We start from the raw sequence: 14,946 nt of genomic DNA on the forward strand, positions 1-14,946 counted from the left end.
TAAAAAATATTAAACCTGAAAGTGGAAATATAATGGCTTAATGAAATAGCATAAGATATATAAATACGTGTGGTATACAGATCATTCATGTACTTCGGTGTGGATATGTGTGCACATACTCCCTTTATCCATCTGTCTATCCAGTATGGTTTTGTCTGGACAGTGAGCTCACTGCAGGGATGCTGGTGCCCTACTACATCCCCATCTCCCTGGCTGTATCATTCTTCAGGGCGTGCAAATGGGGATGCCTTTTAGCCCAAGCAGCTGCACTGGGTGAGTACACCTGCTGTGGCAGAAAAGGAAAGGGGAGACCGAGGGAGTTACCTGTGCCCCAAAGCCAAAGAGAGGACCTCAAAGGCAGGGCCCTCGCCTCTTAGTGACAGAAAGTCTCCGTCACCGTGAGCAGCAGGCGATCCTTTCTGAAAGTGAAAATGTCCGCGTGACAGTGGGATCCAGTCACTTTATAGACAAGGCAGGGCTCCACGCCGCCCACGGGGTGAGTTGGGGTTCGACGGTATTGGAAATTCTGCACCGAAGCCCGTCATGATCGGATTTCCTCTCCTCCGCAAGGACCTCCTGCCCTTTCGGACTTAACTGAAGAATGGATTGGGTGTACTAGACACTCCGGGGACCTCTGCTTTCTGTTTTATTTACCCGAGTTCACTGTGGGAACTGCCGGAACGTGGTTTTGTAGGGCTCAGCGTGTGCCAGCCAGGGAGGCCCCACACCCACTCTCATCGACTCCCCACCAGAGTCCCACAGGGTGGGTAATGTCACCTTCCCCACTTGACAAGCGGGGAAACTGAGGCACAGGGCTATCAAGTGACACCCCCAAATATGCAGTCAGGAAGTGGTCCGATGGGTGGGGAAACAGCTGTGTTCGAGTGAGTGAACCCAGGTTCCCATCCCCCCAGCCCCACCCTTCCCTGCTCCCTGCTGCGCAGTGACATGGAGAGTCCCCTGTGTCACCACCTGGAAGAAGAAGGGAAGGAGCGAGGCTGAAGAGGCAAGGGGGGAGGAGAGTGCCAGGGAGCCTGCCCGACTTCCCCGTGTCTCCGTTTGTGGGTGATGGACAGGGGCAGGGCGGGCCCAGCCGAGGTGGCTGGCCCTCCAACAGGCACGAACTGGCGAGTGAAACCTGGACAGGCGTCGGCCGGAGTGAGGTGTGGTGGGACCTGTGGTCTTTCTCACAGGGACACCAGGCGGGGAGCACGGTTTTTCTTTATTCCCAGGGCCCCATTCTTGTGGAGTGGTTTCCTCTTGTGGGCTCTGCTGAACTTGACCTTCGCACTCTGTGTCTTGAACAGATTAATAGCTTGAACATATTGCTGGGGAAATACTTAGCTGATTAAGAAAACAAACTTTTAGAAACAAACATTTAGCTGCATTTGCATAATGCACAAGTTATTTGCATCTCAATGAGATGATCCTGGGGGTTTAGCTATAAGCCAGGCTGACTGGAAATGAGCCCACCTCACCCATGAGAGCCCCTGGGGCCTGGATGTGGCTCCCCCTTTCCAGCTCTGTGGTTATGCTATCATGAGGGGGGGCAGTTCTCTACCTGAAGGGACCAGGTGCCCGTGCCCCTCGCAGGTTCTCTGCGGCCACCCTACATCCTCTCCCACCACCTCCATTTTCCAGGGGACCTTCCTCCTGGCTGGTAAGCGCATCTGCTGAGATGCAACTCAAACCACCTGGCCCACCCCCAGGTAGTCCCTCGTTATTCTTCATGTGCTTTTCCTGGGTCTGGTCAGTGCTTGGAGCTTTCAGTCTTGGTGAGGAAGGGCTTGCCTGTGGGAAAGAAGGGGAAGGCAGAGGCAGAGACCTGCGCACACGCCTGTCGCAGGCTCCTCCAGCCCCTCCCTCCTGAACCTGTCTTCTCTCAGTAGGCTTTTGGACAGGGTTGACCTGTGGGCATCCAAGGATCAGGACTGGCCAGATCAAGAAGACTGGCTGCTTCATGGGCAGAGTGGTTAACCTGCAGGAACTCGTGGCCAGGAGACCACTGTAAGGAGCCGGGGGTGTGCATGGGCAGCCGGCCTTGGGGGAGAAGATGGGTCCTGTGTGGGCCCGAAGGCCAAATTCAAGTCCTCCTGGCCCTCAGGTGTCTGTTTTGTTCTGCTGTGAGGGGTGAAGCCTGTAGAACTGATAGTCACTGAGGTTGGCCAATTACTCTGGAATGACGGGGTTCATACAGACACCAGGGCTAGGCAAGGCCGGGGAGTCAAGCCTTCCTGATGCAGCATCTAAATTGAGCCTGAAGAAGAAAGGGCTCAGAAACCACCCACCAAGATCACGTTTGCATCACAGAAGTCACAGAGCAAGAAACATTGGCCCTTTTAAGTTCCACCAACATTTGGCCAATTTTATAGTGGTGATTTATCATTCTACCCAGCTAGCTTTTATTATTCTAAACACCAGAGCTCCCTGGGGGCCTGGATGGTAACTGGTCGTGCCTGACCCTGAAATGATTTGGACAATAAACATATCTTCTCTTCTGACAGAGAAAAGGAGACAAAGCTTGAGTGTGTTTTCTTAGTTCTCTGTTTGGCTGCTGGAAATTCTCTACGGTGGGTGTCCTTCTTGACCTGTTATCAGGGGTAGGGAACCTTTTTTCTGCCAAGGCCCATTTGGATATTTATAACACCATTCACAGGCCATACAAAATTGTCAGTTTAGAAATTAGCCTGCTACATTCGGTTAAACATTTAATTAACTCACCCCTAATGCCTTGGCAGGGCCAGACCAAGTGATTTTGTGAGCCTTATACGGCCCATGGGCCGGACGTTCCCCACCCCTGCGTTAGCTAAAGGAAACCAGATAGAGAACCATTGATATAGGGCAGCGGTTGCCAACCTTTCGGACTTACGGATCACCAGTGGTCTGCAGGTCACCGGTTGGTGACCGCTGATCTAGGGAACTTATAAAATATGGGCTATCTTCAGGCTTCATTGCTATTTAAACTGGTGTTTCAAAACAGTGTGATCAGATGGAAACGTGTGTGTGTGTGTGTGTGTGTGTGTGTGTGTGTGTTCATCTATACGCACGGTACACATATACAAAAGATTGACAATATTCTTTACAGGTGGTTACCTCTGGTGGTGAATGATTTTCACCTTTTCTTTGTGCAAATTAATATTTTCCCCTTTTTCTTACAGTGTATGCAAATTTGTATGTTGTCAGGAAATATTTTAATACGTTTTAAGGGACAATAATGCCTTTTAATTGAGGGCACAAAGAGAGATTTATTACTCGGGGCTAATGAATTTGTTCCTCACTTAGTGGACGTTTCTTGTTCCATGAACAGTCAGAATGTGCTGTCCCCACGGCTCATCCTGGGGACTTTCTCACGGCGTTCCGTAAGCTCGGCACCAGAAACAGCCACGCATGTGCCCTGACCGGGAATCAAATCATGACCTCCTGGTTCATAGGTCGATGCTCAACCACTGAGCCACGTCGGCCGGGCACGCTGCCCTTTTTGAAGCGAGAGTTGGGCTCTTTTGAAGTCAATGCCACTTTCTGCTGGTGGATTCCCCACCCCCACCCAAGGACCCGATGGTCTTTTCCCCACGTGCTGATGGGTTGCACACACACATGCAGGGTGAGCTGAGAAGAACTATAGAGACAGCCCTGGGTTCATTCTTAGACTTAAACCACTTGATCTGGAGTGAGTTCATGTTGATAGAATGTTCTCTTGTGCCCGTGAACTGGAAGAGCTGACCCGGTAGATGGACGTTTTGCTCATCCTGGACATTTTGGCCCTGTTGACGGAGAGTAGGCGCGATCACCTCACTCGGATGTCTGGAACGGGCGCCGTGTGCGTGGGTCGTTAGCTTCATGGATGAGAGGTAAGAGCGAACCCGTCGCTCCCTGTGATGCGCGTTTAATTTTTACCAATTAGGCAGGTCTATTTGTGTCTGTGTTGTCACTAAGCAACTGCTTATTCATAAGCAGCAAAGGCAAGGCGTGGATTGCTTTCGGTGCCTGGAAAACATGTACCGACAGCAAAAACAGGGGATTCAAACCAGCCCCTCACACAGGCAGCCCGGGCCGCTCTGATAATCACAGGGCCGTGGTCATCAGAGTGACCAATGGCAGTGCCTGTGATGGTTACGAAGATGGCGAGTTTATCATCATGTTTCTTAGGTCCCAGATGCTCCTCTGCCTAAAGGCCAGTAACTAAGCACAATAGAGACTCGTTACCGTCCCCCGAAGCTCCCTTGGTCTCCTATGGAATCTCTTCCGGCCCCGGGTTATACGTGACCCACGCCGCCCACACGCCGCCCATCCTCGGGAGGTTTCCCCCTGAGACGAGTGGGGGCTGCCTTCAGGGGGCAGTGCCCTCCGTTCGCCACACGTGTCCATGCCCAGAACTTGGACCCCAAATTAGGTGCAAATAGGACTGTCAGATAAGACACCGGATGCCCAGTTAAATTCAAATTCCAAACGAACAGTGAATGCTCTTTAGTGTAAGTACAGCCCACCCCTTATTTGGGACATACTCACACTAAAAATTCTTGTTCTGTCTGAAATGCACATACAGCTGAGCACCCTGGTGTTTTGGTAATTGGCTGAATCCGGAAGCTCCGGCGAGGGTCCTGTCCTGCTCTTCTTCCTGCTCTGTGTTCTGGTCGCAGAACTGCTGTGTGGTTTGCAAGAATCCCAGAGCCGTGGGGAGGAAGAAGGCAGGGAGGCAGGGAAGGCTCTCCCAGACCCTTTTGAAGACAGGGACGTTTGGATACTGAGAGAGAAAAGCAGCTTTCGGGACCACCCCAGACAGTGGCATAGGTAACACAGGTGACCTGGTTTTTAAAGAAGGCACCATACCATCTGGAGGAATCTCAAGACGGAATTTAAAAACGGAGGCTGACACACCCTCTGGGCCAGGTGGCCACAGCCGAGGAACCGTACCTGCGGCTCCCAGCCAGGTCTCATTAGTCACAGGCTGAACCTAAGCGGATCGCAGGACAGTTACCCATGTGTACTCATCCTATTAGCATGACTTTAAAAGGCCTCATTGGGATAGAGGACCTTTCACGCACAAGGGAGAGAAATATGCCTGAAACTATGAAAAATACTCAACTTTCCTTGTAGTCAAAGCAATAAAATAAGGAGAAATAGCCTTTCCCCCTTAAGTGAATACATTTATTTCCAAACGAGAAATACCCAGGCCGACTAAGCAACAGCGATGGGCACTGGCACATTCTGTGGCCGGGAGGACAGTGGCGTGGCCTTTCCAGAAATTACTTAGACAAATGCATCAAGGCCCTCTGATCACAAGGTCAACTCCGGCAGCTCTGTCCACATCTCCGATGTGTATGTCGGTAAAGATTTTGCAGTGATCTTTATAGAAAAAAGAATCTAGAAATAGCCTACATGCCCAGTGGTCGAGGTCATGTGAATAATAATGTGTATTGTTTGAAGCACTCGTGAAGGTCTTTCACCGTATGGGGGAGATGCTTGTGTTACGTCTAGGGGGAAGTCTGCTGTCGTGCAATACGTCTGAGTCATGTACCGCCGCCTGGAAAAGAATGGAAGGAAGTGACGCCAGACTCCAGCATTTGTTTTCCGTGACGTGATTGTGTGTGGCTTACGTTTTCTCCCGCAAGCTCTGAGGTTGTCCAGGGTTGCTTCAATATGCATTTTATAGCTTTATAACCAGAAGTGAGGTTATTGGCCCCAGTATTTTATTTGGGGCACTTGCCCGGTGGCAAGATGGATGGGATGGCCGGCGGCCCTCTCTCCATCCCTCCCTCGACCACTTACACCCATTCAACCTGTCACATTGATGAGACTTCGATGAATGTCCTGCTGTTGGTTTCATGCCAGGACTTCCCATTTGCAGCCTGTATGTCGGCAGTTTGAGGGGTCCCGGGGATCTAAGGACACTGCTGAGGGCACAGTTTCGACGGCTCAGGGAAGAGGAGAGGTTTCTCCATGAAAAGGCACCATGAGCGTTATTCCCCTCCCTCTTCCCTTCGACTCTTGTTAGGTCCCATAGTGCCAGTCTCAGCACCCCCTCCCCAGTTCCTGACCCTGAGCCACGTCTCCAGTGCCCAGTGGCTTCTAAAGACAGCATTTAGTGCAGAAATGTCGAGAGTCAGACCCGCCTCCCTCCCCCAAACCACCAGGCCGTGCTCTCCCACCCCGGAAGATCAAAAGCCAAGAATTAGCTTTTTTTGTTTTGTTTGTTTGTTTGTGTCCGTCCCCCCCCCCCCCCCCCCCCCCCCCCTCTCCTTTTTGGGGACATTGAAGCCAAAATTACTTTGCAGATGTAGTAGTGGAAGGTGGGAGGGAGTGTTGGATGAACGAAGGGAGTTGTCTCTTGTTTATTTTCAGGTGCCTATTCCTGCATTTGCGTTTGTAACATGCGTGTGTGACATGGCTCCACTGTGTCCAACTGTAGGAAACGGTTGTGGGGCAGCAGTTAGTCACAGGCAAGCACCTGAAAGTTTAAGGCTGTTGTGCGGACCCCCAGCTTGCAACAGGAACTTTCCCTCACAGGCTCAGCTGTTTCCCGGGGTAGCTCAGCCCCTTTGTACATGCAACAGTGGCACATGAGCCATGGAGCCATACAACGAAGATTTCGTGCATGAAGTCAAGGCAGGAACTCTGCCGGGTGGGTGCCCATTCTGGGTGGGAGGGAGCCGAAGGAGTTTGCCCCCGTGTGGCAAGATCGAGGCACTGCACCTTTTAGCCTCTGGAAAAATGTGACCCTTCAAACATGAATAAAGAGGAAATGGTTTCGCAAAGGACAGGCTTAGAAATAAGCAGAATGCCCTCGCGCCATTAAAAACTAGAGGCGCCGAGACTCAGAAATCCAGAAAATATTTCTGAAATTTCAAGTGAAACAAGTGGAATGTGAAAATGTATATTAAAGCATAGGATCAATAGTAATAGAATAGCTAGCATTGATTGTGGTTTTCCTGTGCCAGGCACTGTGCGAGAGCTCTACGTAGACTTTAGTTCTCAAAACAACCTTACTAAGGAGATATGATTATTAAACCCACTTTACCACAGTGGCACTGAGGCACAGAGTAATGAGTGACAGAGCCACTGTCCCAAGGTTGACAGAGCCATGATCCTGTGGTTGGCAGAGCCACTGTCCCAAGGTTGACAGAGCCATGATCCCATCCATGGTTAACAGAGCCATGACCCCATGATTGGCAGAGCCATGATCCTGTGGTTGACAGAGTTATGATTCCCATGGTTGACAGAGTTATGATTCCCATGGTTGGCAGAGCCATGATCCCATGGTTGGCAGAGCCATGATCCCGTGGTTGACAGAGCTATGATCCCATCCATGGTTAACAGAGCCATGACCCCATGATTGGCAGAGCCATGATCCTGTGGTTGACAGAGTTATGATTCCCACCGTGGTTGACAGAGCCATGATCCCATAGTTGGCAGAGCCATGATCCTGTGGTTGATAGAGCCATGATCCCATGGTTGACAGAGTTATGATTCCCATGGTTGGCAGAGCCATGATCCCATGGTTGGCAGAGCCATGATCCCACCGCAGCCAGTGTGATCCAGCATCTGTTCTCGTCACCATTTGTACTCCCTGCCAATATGCAAAGCATCAGTGTACAAAAACTAGACACAGATGAGGGACAAATGACAGCTGTCATGTTAGGGCTACTGGACACCTTCTGTCTGTGGGCAGTGGTCTTTAATGTGATTGTATTTGTAGCTTTGCAGAAAGGAAACAGTGGGAGAGTTGCGGATAGGTTTAGAGACATCCAAGGCTTTAGTTTTGATGTCTCGGGGCAGAGGGGCCCTCTGCCAAGTCAGGGAGGACCCCCTGGCTCGCTCTTAAATTCCCATGTGACTGTCAAGAAGGGCTTCCATGGACCGTGGCTTCTCTGTTAGTGTTGATGCTGGCCAATGTTAAGTGATTATTTCATGTTCAAGTTCAGCATTAATTACATAAAGGAGTCATGCTAATCCCATGAATGGTTAGGGAAACAGAGCCCAATTCTTAGCAAGCCTTGTCACACTCATGCATAATTGACTTTCTTCCCCCAATTACCGTGATGCTCTGGAAAACAAGAAAAGAGGGAAAACGTTAGTCCATGGCCCCTCCTGGCTCCTGCTTCTGGTCGGCCTTTTGATTTTGTTTGTGCTTACGCAGTACACCCATCGGGAATGTACACACCCTTCATTTATGTTTCGTAATGGGTTTAGCTTTCAGGGAAGGTATTTTTCCGGGGATTTAAGATTTTCTGCACGAAGCAGCCAAGCATTTTCCCATTTGTGCTAATTCAACCAGACCATGTCCAGTGACGTCTGGGGATGTGTTTAAGGCCCTCGTGGCTGGCGATCTGTTCATTAGCGCTCGGGGGCCTGAGCGCCCAGCATTGAGCCCCATCACTCGGACAGCAAGCTTCCTGTGTTCCTGGTGGCACTGGGCCCAGGGCTCTGAAAACAAAGGTTAACCTGGCATTTACCCAGCGAGATGTTCTCATCTGAGCGCCTTGAATCTGTAAGGGTTAAAGAATCATTTTAAAATCATCTGTCAATATATATATATATTTTTTTTTTGCTGGAGAGAAGATTGCAGCTTCCAAAAGCAGTTGCTGATCCAGGTTTGGGCCCCCTGATCTGGAGGAGGCAGGACTCTTCACTCAGGGGGAGGGAGGGAGTGGACCCCTGAGGGGAGGGGCTCCCCGGGCAGCCGGGCTCCCCCTTGTGGTCCCCTGGCTTGTGCCCGCGGACCCCTGTCTGCTTTGCTCTGTGATACAACGTGTTGGGACAAGGATCGTGCCCCTGGTGTGGGGGAGGGGAAACCAGGAAGTCCTGTGTCCCATCAGGCCCCATGGAGGAGTGGGCCTTGGACTGGTCCGTCTGTCCCGCTGGGGTCCTCCTTCTCCCACGCAGCAGCATGGGGCCCCTCTGTCAAAGGTGCAGTGGGAGGACACAGGGGAGCCCACCAGGGGGTCCCCTCTTTGTGTGGATTCTGAGGTGCTGGCCTTCAGATTTTAAGAGAGGCTCTTTGATGATGATCCACCTGACGTGGTTCCTTTCCTTCCTCCGGGAAGGCCTGTGGGCCTGGCTCTGAGTCCTCGTCTTTAATCAGTATTTCCTCTTACACTTAAAACCAGTGGGTCGGATGCGTTAAGAAACACCGCTTTCGGTTGGTCTGAGTGGGAACGATCGTAGACACGAGATTTCCACTGAGCCGTTTCCGGCTCAGACGTCACTCAACACCAGCTCATGGACCCTCTCTGCCACCTCCACGTCTTGAACTGAACATCTGGGATTTCAGGTCCCTAGATATCACTGCAGTGACTGCTCCTACTGCCCTTTCTGTCAAGCAACGGAGATCAACTCCCCCCTCCCCACCAGTCAACCAAGGGGCTTGGGTAAGAGGAGTCCCCAGGAGGCAGAGGACCTTGGCTTGACCCCAGAGCCCAACGGGGAGTAGGGAGGGGGGCTGTGTGAGCTGGGACAGTCACTCCCCCTCTCTGCTCATTTGTGAAAGGGGTGATCTTTTCATAGGGCTTTTGTAAGGACTCAGGTTATTAAAATAACTCCTCAGCATCGCCTGCCAGCCAGGCTCATTGATGTTTTCCGTCTCTGAACTTGGCCTCAGCTGTTCCATCCCTAAGTGCCCTTCCTCTTTGCCCAGTCCTGCTTCAGAGGTGTCAACACCTCTCCTCTTTCAAGAAGTCTCCTGGGTCTTGTCACTGCGTCCCGCTCCTATCCCCCACCAGGCGTGGCTTCGCCCCTGAAGCGGTCCTCCTCTGCCCACGGCGCGGCATTTATTTTGCTTGGTGGCACGTGACGGCTTAACGAGCCTTAACCCTTAACCGGGAGAGGCAGGAAGATTCATTGTCAGGGCCCTCCACGCGCTCCTGATTGATGTGGGCGGATTTCCCTCCTCGCGGACTCATTAGTGGCGGCTTATTTACTGGAGGAGGCGCCGACATCAGGCCCCCACCTGGGACCCCAGGGCCAGGCGTCTTTCCCGGGCTCACGACTCTATGCTTCGCGACGGTCCCGGGAGACCCACACTCGGTGCTGGCATTTGCTGGCGCTGTCACGCCCTGTGGCTCTCGAGTGTTATTGCAGGAGAACCAGCGTCCGGTCCTCTGTGTCACTCACAGCAATAAGCACAGACTTCAGTGCTCGTTAGAGACGCAGACCTGCCCCTTGGATTTTAAGGAATTTACTCATGTCTTCCCTGCCTCTCATCCCTTAAGTTATAAAATTCTAAAGGGAAGAGTTTGGATTTTGGGGTTGTTTTTTCCTCCCTTGTCACCTCCCACGCTCTAAGGAGGCCCAGGGAGTGAGTGGTGTCCGCTGGCTAGTCCCCGGGGCATGGGGGTGGCCTGCTTCCTGCCTGTACTCTGGTCTGCTCTGCTCGTGTCGTTAGTGTTCATGGGCTCAACATCCCAGATACTTAGCCCAGCCGGGGTGGCTCAGTGGTTGAACGTTGACCTATGAACCAGGAGGTCACGGTTCCATCCCCAGTCAGGGCACATGCCCGGGTTCTGTGCTCGATCCCCAGTAGGGAGCGAGCAGGAGGCAGCTGCTCAATGATTCTCTCTTATCGTTGATGTTTCTCTTTCTCCCTCTCCCTTCCTCTCTGTAATCAATAAAAATATATTTTTTAAAATCCCAGATACATAGTTCAATTTCCCATCCAGCCTCTACAGCCTGAGTCGTTAGATGTTGTCAGAATGTACAACAGCACCCCCCCAGGTGTGCACAGATACCCACCCACGTGCAAACATGCACTGGGGCTGCCTGACATCTGAGGCAGGAAAGCTGGGACCGAGTGGCACTCGGATGCTCGTACACACACACACACACACACACACACACTTGAATGGGTCCCCAGGAGAGTCATGGGTAGAGCTCTGTGGGCTGTGGGCGAGAGGGCGTGTGACAGCCACCACATCCCCACACACAGTGCTTAGGACTGTCTCGGGGTTTTCATGCAGCCTCTCTGTTGATCCTCGCAAAAGCCCGAAGCAGCAGGTACTGTTATTCCGCCTCGTGAATCAGGAAATGGAGGCACAAAGAGGCTTAGCAGCTTGCGGGCTGCAGTCTGGTTCCAGAATCTGCACTTCTCGCCCCTGCTCCATCCTCGCCCCTGCTCCGTCCTCGCCCCCGCTCCGTCCTCGCCCCTGCTCTGTTCTCGCCCCTGCTCTGTTCTCGCCCCTGCTCCATCCTCGCCCCTGCTCAGCGTTGCTTCCCTAAAGTGGGCATGGCCAGCGTACCCTGTTTTCATCTTCTTTCCCCTTTTTAGTGCCTTTCCACTGGGTGCCGAATGCCCACGCAGTGAGTGTTTGCAGGATGTATGAGTGGATGAGGCGTGAGGAGAGAAGGGATGAGGACATGAAGGAACACTCAGGAGCACGCACGGTCCATCAGCAAGTTAGGAAGCAGCTCCTGTCCCCATCTGAAAGCCTCCTCCTGCTGCCGCTTGCCCACGTCCGAAGTCGTTCCTCCTGTTCACAGTCCTCTCTCTTCCCGTCTCTCTTTCTGCAGACAAGAGTGAGAATGGCGAGGCGTACCAGAGGAAGAGGGCAGCGGCCCCCGACCAGCCCGAGGGCCCCGCCATCCCTGCGTCTGCTCTCCGGGGACCTTGGCCCCGCCCAGCGGCAGCAGCTGGAGGAGGATCACGCTGCTCATCTTGGCCATCACCATCCACAACATCCCAGGTGAGGACCGGCCCGCCCGCAGGGCAGGCACTGCCGAAGGTCAGCACTGCTGCCGGCTCAGCTGCCTGGCTGGGAAGGGGGCCGGGCAGTCGGGGTGCGGATCCTCTTTTGAGGGGTGTGCAGATGTTTCTTGACTATATTTGTGGGGTTACTTCTTCTCGATGGGTCCCTGTATGAGAAAACTCCCCGTTCCAGTCGCTCCGAACAATGTCACTCCTTTTTCCGTCCGTGAGTTCTTCTCTTTATGTGTTTGTTCCAAGTCCTCTGGAGCCCGACTGCCTAACTGTCCCGATTCCCTCGAATGAGCCTTTCATAACCACGCGACGTCTCCTCCACTTCATGGTCGTAGAATACCGAAGTCAGTGCCGTCTGCTTTGCCGTTTGTCTCACATGTGACACCTTTCTGAAATGTCCTTGCCAATCCTTCCTTTTTTAGCATTTCGGAGGAATTGGTTTTGTGTCTTTGGATTTATTTTAATTGGAAAAAAAAACAACAACAATGTATTGGTGTTGTGTTTCCAAAAACAACCTGTTTTATTTAGCAACACTGGAAGCACAGACACAGAAAGGGAGCTGCTCTCCTCGGGCTGGGACCGCCGACGGCTCAGAGCCCTTGCGTCTGTCATCTGCCGCCTGAAAGCACTTTCCGAGACAGTGTGTTCAGTCCGGGGCACTGTCACCAAGGCACGTCCTTTCCTCGGGGTATCATTTTCCAAACGACGTGCGCGCCCAGCCCCTGCGCGAGAGGGGCGCGGGGTGGGGAGGAGAGGGGCACTGCCACACTCGGAGCGTGGGCACCCCTCCGTGTGCAGGGGGTCTCGCAGCCCCGGCCTCCAGCAGTCACGACCATTTCTTCCTGAAGCAAGTGAACTGCCTGCACCCCTCACACCTGTTTCTCTAAAGGGGGGTTCTTTCCTGCTCTAGAGCTGTGGACGGATAGCCCCCAGGGGGCCGGTGAACACCCCAAAACCGCCCGCCAACGACTGTGGCTCCCTTTCTGTATCTGAGGGGGATTGAACATCAAGTAGCAATCGAGTTCCTTCTCATCTCTTTTCACGAGGAGCTTATGGGCCCCACAGGGCACTGCCATTGCTTTGTACGTGAGGAAGTTACATGTAGAGCTTAAAGGGATGCGGGAGGAAATCTCATCCAAACACGGCCCCCTTGGAGAATGAGGGGAGGGCGTGTTCAGTGATCCCTGGGGCCCCTTCAGCCCGGCATTGGGTGATATGTGAACAGTCATGCAGTCAGTACATTATTTATCTCGTCTATTTAATGACGTTAATCACTGAGTCCTCGACGTTAATCACTGAGTCCTCGACGACACCTCCAGGGTCCTCACCCCACCCCCAGGTGGGCCAGGACAGTCCCATCTGCAGTCCCCTTTGACACAGACCGCAGCCCTCACGGGTTCTGGGTTGGTGGTGGCGTGAGCCTGGCCGGACCACAGCCCTCACGGGTTCTGGGTTGGTGGTGGCGTGAGCCTGGCTGTCCTCTTCCCCCGGCCTGGTCCCCGTGTGGCGCCGGGCAGCTTAGCAGGGGCAGCTCTCAGACTCCGCAGGGAGGAGCCAGTGGCCCGAGAGAACTGATCGACTCATTTTCCCGGGACGAGGATCGGGTAGGAAGTTTTATTACACACAGGCCTTTCCCGGGAAAACCGTCTACTCCCCGGGCTTCGCTCCCAGAAACTGGAGGCGTCCTCTCCGCGGCCAGAGACCCACTCACAGGCAGGCGTCCTCGTGGTAAGAAGCACGTTGACGATGCTGGAGGCCGCCACTGCCTGGGCCTTTCGACTTCCGGCCGTGAAGGGCTCCACATCTATGATGTAGATGTTTGTGTCCTTGTTCGATGTTTTAGACACTCGACCCCGAGAGGCTAATTAGACAAGCTCCAGGTCACTCAGGCGGGCAGAGCTGGTTTGAGCTCCATCCCTATGTTGCCCCCAGCCTGCCTCCTGCTTGGCGAGCTCACTTCCGTCGGCAGACAGATCGCAGGGGTTTTCAGAGCCGGTTACGGAGAATTCAGAAAGTGCTTCTCTCTGTTCGCAACTTGCCACATTAAAGGCTCGTGTCAGCAGTGATCACCGGTGGCAATGGGCTCAGCTCAGCAAGGAGAGTTAGGGTGGCGGGGGAGGGGGGGGAGGGTATCAGGACAGAAGCCTCATTCACGCACAGGACCTGCCACTGTGGGCGCCCTGCGGATCTGTGTAGAAATGAGCCCCCGCAGCCCCTCACCCACCGCCAAGTGAGGACGGCCCAGGACCAGAGATCATCAACCCTTTAACCGCCTTAGGGAGCGTGACATGGAGGGAGAGATGACACACCCAGGATTTCAAGTCAGAAAGGCTGGGGCTTGGGTCCTGGAGCCACGCAATGCTCGGCTGGCAGGTGGCCTTAGGTGAACCTGGGGGAGCCTCAGTTTCCCCAGCAGGACAGTGGGGCAGCGTCTGTCTGCAGCGTGGCGTTCAGTGAGGTGACAGCGATGGCGGCTCTGTCCGGGTCATCTGCTGGGAAGTGCGTGCCGGGTGCCCGGAGCACAGTGGGGCCTGGGAAATGTCCCCCCCCCTCGCCCCTCCCCCCTTGGTCTTCGCTTCGCTCTGACCCTCCCAGACCGCCCGGGTCTGGTCTCAGGATCTCAGATGGGCACGTCTCCCATCACCTGAGTTTTCACTCCGGCAGGTGGTTCCTTTGGAAGGCGCTTCTCATTTCCTCCAGAGGTTGGGAAACACTGCAATGTTCTCCTCTAATTATCTGCGTCTCGGCGGGAAGCCTGACATTGTAATTATCGCGGGCTCCCGTCTGGGTGACATTCCGCTCGGCACAGGCTGGTGGGTGGGAGCGTGAGAATCGCCCGGTGCCTCGAGAGTGGAGACACAGGAAAAGTGAACAGGCAGCTTTGAGATGATGTCACCTCCCGCCACAGGCCGGACACATAGATGCTGTGCCCTGCGGGCCTTCCGATTGAGGAAGCGACGTTCTCTGGCTGCCCTGGGATTGGGGCTCCCATCCGGACTCAGCCCACGTCTGCCAGCGTCCGTCATCCTCGACCTACTACGTAAATTAAAGCAGGGGAGTTTGAACACACTTCTGTCTTAGGACTCAAAGTTTCCAGTAGCTTCCAGATGTCTTTCTAGCGACGGTTAGGCAGATACTGGCTTGCGTAGGGGATGGCTCAGCAGGCTTGTCGTCGTGTCTGATGGGGTGCAGGGCAGGTGGGGGGGAGCTACTCCAAGGACGGCTCCTCGTCCACTCCTCTGGGTGCTGTGTCATCTGCA

At 53.6% G+C, this 14,946-nt stretch overlaps 1 protein-coding gene across 1 annotated transcript in view; it reads left to right on the forward strand.

Moving 5' to 3' along the window:
* SLC39A11 (solute carrier family 39, member 11) overlaps positions 1 to 13,501 on the forward strand; it is a 118,379-nt gene extending 104,878 nt beyond the window's left edge. Inside the window, exons 6-7 of the mRNA XM_014536206.1 lie at positions 11,500 to 11,711; positions 13,358 to 13,501. Of these exons, the coding sequence (XP_014391692.1) occupies positions 11,500 to 11,711; positions 13,358 to 13,501 (356 nt within the window). The remainder of the gene's footprint in view (positions 1 to 11,499; positions 11,712 to 13,357) is intronic.
* The last annotated feature ends 1,445 nt before the right edge of the window (positions 13,502 to 14,946 follow it).

Source organism: Myotis brandtii, unplaced genomic scaffold (assembly GCF_000412655.1).
Source record: "Myotis brandtii unplaced genomic scaffold, ASM41265v1 scaffold157, whole genome shotgun sequence".
NCBI classification, from domain to species: domain Eukaryota; kingdom Metazoa; phylum Chordata; class Mammalia; order Chiroptera; family Vespertilionidae; genus Myotis; species Myotis brandtii.